This window comes from Myotis lucifugus, unplaced genomic scaffold, assembly GCF_000147115.1.
Source record: "Myotis lucifugus unplaced genomic scaffold, Myoluc2.0 scaffold_45, whole genome shotgun sequence".
NCBI lineage: Eukaryota > Metazoa > Chordata > Mammalia > Chiroptera > Vespertilionidae > Myotis > Myotis lucifugus.
In genome coordinates, this window is record NW_005871093.1 from 690,438 (window position 1) to 698,247 (window position 7,810).

General features: G+C 38.3%; 1 protein-coding gene across 4 annotated transcripts in view; it reads left to right on the forward strand.

Annotated features, from left to right (window-relative positions):
• The window catches only part of CRCP (CGRP receptor component), a 50,405-nt gene that overhangs the window by 2,895 nt on the left and 39,700 nt on the right, over positions 1–7,810 (forward strand). For all 4 annotated transcript variants that reach the window (XR_002829113.1, XR_002829114.1, XM_023753444.1 and 1 more), the window contains exon 2: positions 7,212–7,248. Coding sequence is in view for 2 of the 4 variants with exons in the window: in XM_023753444.1 (XP_023609212.1) it covers positions 7,212–7,248 (37 nt within the window). In the remaining 2 variants the exon portion in view is untranslated. The remainder of the gene's footprint in view (positions 1–7,211; positions 7,249–7,810) is intronic.

Consider the following 7,810-nt stretch of genomic DNA (forward strand, 5'->3'; position numbering starts at 1 on the left):
TTTACTTTTTCCCTTAAAATAGGTTACCAGGTTATAATTAATCCAAATATAAATAAAATCCCTATAATAACCAAGGGTTAATATGCAAAATAGCCCAAACCAGCAGAACGGCCCGGAAATGCCTTGTGGCCCCTTCCACCCTGGCTGGGCCCCGCCCCCCCAGGGGGGCACCCCCCACTCCTATTGGGGGGGCAGAACCCGGCCAGCAAAACTGCCCATGGCCCCCTCCCCCCCAGCCTGGCCCCACCCCCGATTGGCCCTCCGCCCCTCCGCCCCAGCCAACCCTCCTCCAATGGCCCCCATCGAGGCTGGCTGGCTGGGCCCCCGCCAGTGCATGAATTCATGCACTGGGCCTCTAGTCTAAAAGCCTAATATGCAATGTGTCCCCTCGGGAGTTTGACCAACTGGGAGTTTGATCGCTTGCTATGATGTGCGCTGACCCCCAGGGGGTGGTGAGGAACAAAGGAAGGTCCTGGCTGTCAGCCGGCAGCTGCTGAATATCGTATACTGGGCCTCTAGTAGTCTTATGTTTGTTGACTTGTTTAATGCTGTGTCTCCCTCATGAGAGTGCAAGTCTATGAAGGCAGGGGCCAATGTCTATTCACTTAATGCTTAGCATGGCATCTGGCACAGAGTAGGCATTCAGCAAATTCTAGTTGAAGTAATATGATAATACTTCATTAATTTAATAAATATAAATTAATTAGCTAGCTTCCTAATTGCTAGGCATATCGATTTTCTGATTTTTCTAAGTGAAATTGTTTGACTCAAGGGTTTTTTCTCTTACAGCATCCTCTCTTCCCAAGGAGTCTTTGACTTATGAAGCTAATCAAGAATTTTGAAGCTAGCAGTTTATGGGAAAGCTGAGTTTTCCTTAGGTAGACATGTGATTTGGGAATAGAAGGGCCCATGAAATGGAAAGGTCTGAGGGCCTAGCTTCTAGTTCCTGTCTGGCCTCCAGCATGAGGTATGACTTCTGGCAGTGTGGTCTTTGGGATCTTCAGTAGAACCCTGAGTCTCTGAGAGGGCAAACATACTATACTTTTAGGACCTGGAGCAAGAAGACACGAATGGAAAACTCTGCGTTATTACTAATATTTTCTTCTTCAGTCACTGAGTAAATACCTACTGAGTGAATAATACATAATAGACAGACACTAGAAATTTTTTTAAAGGTGAGGAATATTTATGCTTTTATTTGGTTGAATGACAGATGTTTTTCATTGTTAGAGAATTTAATATCCCTCTCATACTTGATAGAATTAATGGACAAAAATATAGATTTGTGTTATAGTGTAAATCATTTGACCTGGTTGAGGTCACTATATCCAGTCACTACATGGGACACTATATCCAGTTACTACACAATACACGTTCTTTTTAGTGCACAGGGAATAGTCACAAAGATCTACAATTTTCTGGAACATCAAATAATTCCCAGTACATTTCAAAGAATTGAAATAATATACACTATGTTCTCTGATAACAAAGGAATTAAATAAGACAGCAGTAACGATTAAATATCCATAAAATTGCTAACTACTTTGTTATTTTTATTGAATTTATTGGGGTGATATTGGTTAATAAAATTATATAGGTTTCAGGTGTACAATTCTATAATACATCATTTGTGTGTTCTGTGTTCACCACCCCAAGTCAAGTCTCCTTCTATCATCAGTTTGAATGATAGAATTTAAAAATAAAATCTTGAGCATCATTTGGAAACTTATTTTCCTCAGGTAAAAGGATACAGAAATTTCATAGCAAAATAAGTATTTATATACTATATATAAGTTATTTGCTCTTTGTTTAAGGCCTTGGGGTTATTTATATACCTGGAAAGCTTAAATTCTTTTATTATTGAATTTATTATACATAGTTACGAAAATGAATGGTATTTATTTCTGTACCACCTTTTTGAGATAGTGTCAGAATTTCCTTCATTTTATAGCTGGAAATACTGAGGTTTAAAGAAGTTAGCTAATAATGTAGGTCCTATAACACTTCAGTAACCGGACTGGAAAGAGGATATTTGTTTGTTAGCTCCCAAGGGAATGCTACAGGTGAAATTGTTCATGGACTGCCACCCAGTTTTCTTGGACCAGACTTTAGTTTTCCAGAACATGGACTTACATTGATGACATAGGTTGAACATAAGAGAATTTGAGCAATTCCATTCGTCATTGCTTTCATAAGAGTTAATGATGTGGCAATCAGTAGCATTGTTTGCATGGGCTTTTTGTGTGTGTTTCTAAGGAAAGTCTGCTAATAGATCATTTTGTTCTGTTTTTCAGAATTTGGTTTTACAAAGTAGTTGTTTACATTCATTAAATTGACTCAGCAAGTTAAGCAAATTGTACAGGTTAAATTTCAAACAGCAAGTCAACTTCAGTCAGTTAATTCATTACTTAAGGAAATTAAGTGACTGCCTGTCTATAAGTATAGATTTAGAGTCTTTAAAATTCATTTGGAATATTTGCTTTAAACACCTGTAAATAAATTCAATAATATTCTAAGTCTGATAAGAGAGTATGAAGTTTTCTGTAGATGGGCAGTTTCTAGAAGTCTGTATGCTTGTGAACATATTACATAATACTGAAATGTTAACTATGGAGTAGACAATTCCTGCTCAGTAGGGATCAACAGCTTATAAATATGATTGACAGGTGTGCCAATTGATGGATTCTAGTTACCCTAAAAAACATTGGGGCAAAATGCATTTTATGTCCTCAGTTATAAGTTATATTAATGTCTTTTTTTAACCTTACGACATTCTTTAATTTTACATTTCCACTTTTCTCAACATGTTAACTTGAAAAATTTCAAACCCATAGAACAGTTGCAAAAAGAGCACCATAATCACCTTTATATTCTTTACATAGTCAGCATTTGTTAACATTTCGATACATTTACTTTATCTCTGTTATGTGAGCACTAGAGGCCCAGTGCAGGAAATTCGTGCACTGGGGTGTGTGTGTGTGTGTGTGTGTGTGTGTGTGTGTGTGTCCCTTAGCCTGGCCTATACTCTCTTGCAGTCCGGGACCACTTGCTCCTTATCACCCGCCTGCTCGTTGCTCCTTACTGCTTGGCTCGCTTCTCTTTAGCACTGCTGTGGAGGCGGGAGAGGCTCCTGCTACCACCGCTGTGCTCGCCAGCCGTGAGCCCGGCTCTGGCTGAGTGGTGCTTCCCCTGTGGGAGCGCGCTGATCACCAGGGGGCAGTTCCTGCATTGAGTGTCTGTCTCCTGGTGGTCAATGTGCGACATAGCGACCGGTTCTGCCGGTCATTCCACCGTTCAGTCATTTTGCATATTAGGCTTTTATTATATAGGATGTTTTCTCTTTCCCTCCCTCTCTCCCTTCTCATTCTCCTATGTAAATATAATACCATTATCATATGCAGGGAATTGAGCACTGATATAATTACTATTATTAAAGTACAACCTATATGCCTGGCTGCGGTGGCTCAGTGGGTTCAGTGTTGACTTATGAAGCAGGAGGTTATGACTCGATTCCCGGTCAGGGCACATGCCTGGATTGTGGGTTTGATCCCCAGTGTGGGGTGTGCAGGAGGCAACCGATCAATGATTCTCATCATTGATGTTTCTATCTCTTTCTCCCTCTCCCTTCCTCTCTGAAATCAATAAAAATATATTTAAAAAAATATATAGTCTCTATTCACATTTCTCTAGTTGTCCCAATAATGTTTGTTTTAGCTGTATATATTTTTAAATCGAACCTGGGACTCTTCAGTCCGCAGGCCGATGCTCTATCCACTAAGCCAAACCAGCTAGGGCTAGCTGTTTTTTAAAAACCAATTTAGTATCCAGTCAAGAATCACACATTGTGTTTTGTTGTCATGTTTCTTTAATCTTCTTTACTCTAAAAATAGTTTTCTAGCCTTTTTTTGCGTGATATTGGTATTGTGACAAATGACATTGATGTTTAAAACTTTTAGAAATATATATATTTTTATTGATTTTAGAGAGGGAGAGAGAAACAGAAACATCAATGATGAGAGAGAATCATTAATCATTGATCAGCTGCCTCCTGCACGCCCCACACTGGCGATGAAGCCTGCACCCCAGGCATGTGCCCTAACTGGAAATTGAACTGTGACCTCCTGGTTTATAGGTTGCTGCTCAACCATTGAGCCACACCGGCCTATTGTTTTGAAGTCTATTCCTCAGTTTGGATTTGTTTAAATATATCTTCATGGCTAGATTCAACTTAAACAATTTTTGACAGGATTGCTATAGGGATGTGTCTTTCTCAGTGTATCACATCATCGTTATTGGTGCTGTTAAATAGGACAGCTTGGTTAAGTTGATGTTTGTTAAATCTCACTATATCCTCTTCCCTACAACTTGCCACTTAGTGGTGGTTACAATAACTTCTTCAGAAAAAAAAAAAGCCTTAAAAATTTTTCTCGGTACATAGTTCATTTAGGACTTCATAAAAGGTAGATATTATACACTCATTGACAATTTATTGAATAAAAGAATGCTTAACATTTATTAGCATTTACTCTGTTAGTTGAGTTTAAAAACATTATCTTACTAGTAAAAGAATTGAGTAAATCAGCTTCTGCCAGCCAGAGTCTGCAGGAATACAGTATCTGTTTAAGCATCCGTTGTGCTACTGGTACCAAAACCAGAGGTTCGTTAAAAAAAAACATGAGAGAGGGTTTCTGCCCTTTGGATATTGGTTCTAGAATAGGCTGATGATGTTTTTGGATTCTTGCATTACAATATTGATTTGGGTAATGAGGCAATAACTTGAAAGAGCCAAGAACAGATTTCCCAGGGCATAGACTATTTTGCATAACAGGAGGGGCCATGATTTGGAAATGAAGTTGTAACAGTGGCACCTGGGATGGATCCATTACCCTTGAGGGAAAATAACTGGTATTTTTCCCCAGTCCAGTTTGTTCCAGGCAGGGATGTATTAGTTGCTGTGTATTTTAGGGCACACAGGGATTAGTAACTCAATTTCAAGCAAAGATAGGGCTGACTTCCTGACTGAGTAGGCAATGATGACATATGATTTGATTTGTCATTTTCAATTTTAAAAGAACCATATCACATATACTGATTATGCATTGTCCTTCCTGTGTTCCATTCCTTTTAAATCTGATATTCTTTGTGACCTCAGTGCAGTAGTGGTCATTTGGGCCAAGCAGCACTTTGTGAAATCTCAGCTATTTGTTGAATGACTAGTAGCATTTGGTAAGCTTCACATGCTCATTTGATTACTGTGCCGATGACCAAGGCCTAAGTCAGATCCTTGTGTTAACTGCCGACTAGTTTTACTTATTGACTGGGGAAATCACCCATTTGTTTGACCCATGTTTTTGAAATTTTGTATCATGATTTTCATTATATAGCCTCACTCCTGGCTTAAGAACTTACAGTAGTTTTTGTTGCACATTATATTATGTCAAGCCCAAACTCCTTCCTGAAGTTTTAGGATTCTGCATGACTGGTTTTCATTTGTATAGTCCAGTCTTACTTTTCACAATTCCATAATTATTGTCTACTTCAGTTAAGCTTACTACTGTGTGACCTTAAGCAAGTTTTAAAATCTTTGAGCCTCAGTTGAATCTATAAAGAAGAAATAATAGCTCCTATATTACAGGGTTTTTAATGAGAATTAAGTGAAATAACATTTGTATTTTTAAAATAATAGCCTCCATTTAGGGAGATCTTAATAAGTACCAGAAGTATGCTATACTTCTAAAATTTGTTGTCTCTTTGCATCCTTATCATAGCTTTATGGGGTAGGATGAAGTTGTGGTGGTGGTGGTGGTAGTAGCACAGGTAGCGGTGATAATAGATGGCATAAGGTACCTCTGTTCCAGGTACTTTACATATTTCTATTTAGTCCTGTTAAACAATCTTATGAGGTTGGTACTATAATTGCTATTTTATAGATGAGGGAATTTAAGCACAGAGGTTCAATAACGTGCCTAAGTTTGTAATGTACATAGTAAATGTACAGTGGAACTGCACTTTTAGGTATCAGTTTATCCCCCCCCCCCTTTTTTTTGGTCTATTTGTTTTAGATGAGGAAGCTTAGAGGGGTTGATTAACTCACTAAAACTCATATACCTTATAAGTAGCTGGGCCATAATATGAACCCAGATTTGTCTGATTTTAAAACTGTGTTTATAATTATTATACTAGACTTTCTTTAGATTATCAAAAACAATAAATACTTTCTATTGTATCATAGAATGGATCAATTTAATGCAAGTCACATTGCTGTGCTCATTCATAAATGAAAGATGACTTTTTGCCTTGACTGTTACACAAGGGTGCCAGGCTTTTGACCTCTGCTTGACACATGAACTGTAGAAATTGAACATCTTTGTTGTAGTTTTGTCGATATCTGTCAAGATTTCTGACATTGCTGGAATTCCCAGTGGTGATGCTAGTGTTAAGGATCCCATTTCTGGTGATTCAGCAGGAGGACTTGGGCTGCCCAAGATGTCAATAGCTGATGGAAGGCAGATGGTACTGGGAAGAGGCCGTGGCTGTGGGATGAGAAGCACTGTTTCTCCAGATGATTTTAGCACCCTCATACTGTTTATTGATCCCACCCCCAGTGTTCTTCCTGTAACTAACTTCCCCCTGATGTTTGATTTCTCTTAACTTTTGCCTACATAGACTAGGGATAAGAGTATTTTAATCACCTACCTAGTGATGGATATGTGGTATACAGTGGCTGTAAAAAGGAAAGTATGCTCTAAAATTGTCCATTATCAGCTAAACCAGGGCATTTCTCCAAAAAGTTGTAGTCCCTAAATTCCTGAACTGGACTACTGAATTTTTAAAAAAATAATTAATTTTTTAAATCCTTACCCTAGGATATTTTTTCCATTGATTTTTTTTTTTTTTTTTTAGAGTGAAAGGGAGGAGGGAATGGGAAGGGAGGGAGGGAAGAAGGGAGGAACATCAGTGTGAGAGAGATACATCTACTGGTTGCCTCCTGCACCCAACTGAGACTGGGGATCCAACCTGCAACTGAGATACATACCCTTGACCGGGAATTGAACCTGCGACCCTTTGGTCCTTGGGCCAATGCTCTAACCACTGAGTCATACCCGCCAGGGCTGGACTATGGAATTTTGACAGAGGAATTATTACATAGATATTTAATTCACACAAAATGATTTGAACCCAGACTATGATAATTAACTTTTCTTTTGCAGGAAGGATGCCAATTCTGCGCTGCTCAGTAACTATGAGGTAAATAGCTTTGAAGTATTTTCCTCTTTGATAGTTTTGTTCTTTGCTTTTGAAGATTATTGAATTAACTGTAGTTAGAAATGACTGAATTAATTTGGATTTTCCACTTTAAAATATGACAGATGGCACTATCTGGTGGACCTTGTAATATCCCAAGCTTGGTAAATTACATTAATTCAGGAAAACTGGGAAGACTTTAGTGTACAGTAGTCAATCTTCCCCAAATCTGAAAATTTTAGATCTTTATATGGAAGGCTTCATGAAGAGTGGAAGCATCTATTTTGGAACTCTTTCTAAAATCAGCAAAAGCTTCTATTAAAATATGTATGCTTTTTCTTAATTACCACTCTTTACTTATAAAATACTTCTATGTCATTATTTTGATCCTCACAATAGTCTCATTAAAATCTTCATTTTGAAAGTGAGAGCTTAGTTGACTCACCATTATCATTAATGCTTTAGTAAGAACTAACAGATTGGGGATTTTGGGGCTGAAGGGTTGGGTTGTTGGGGAAAGAGAGGAAAGAAGGAAAGAAGTTGGTGACGGGGGGTGGGGGGAGGA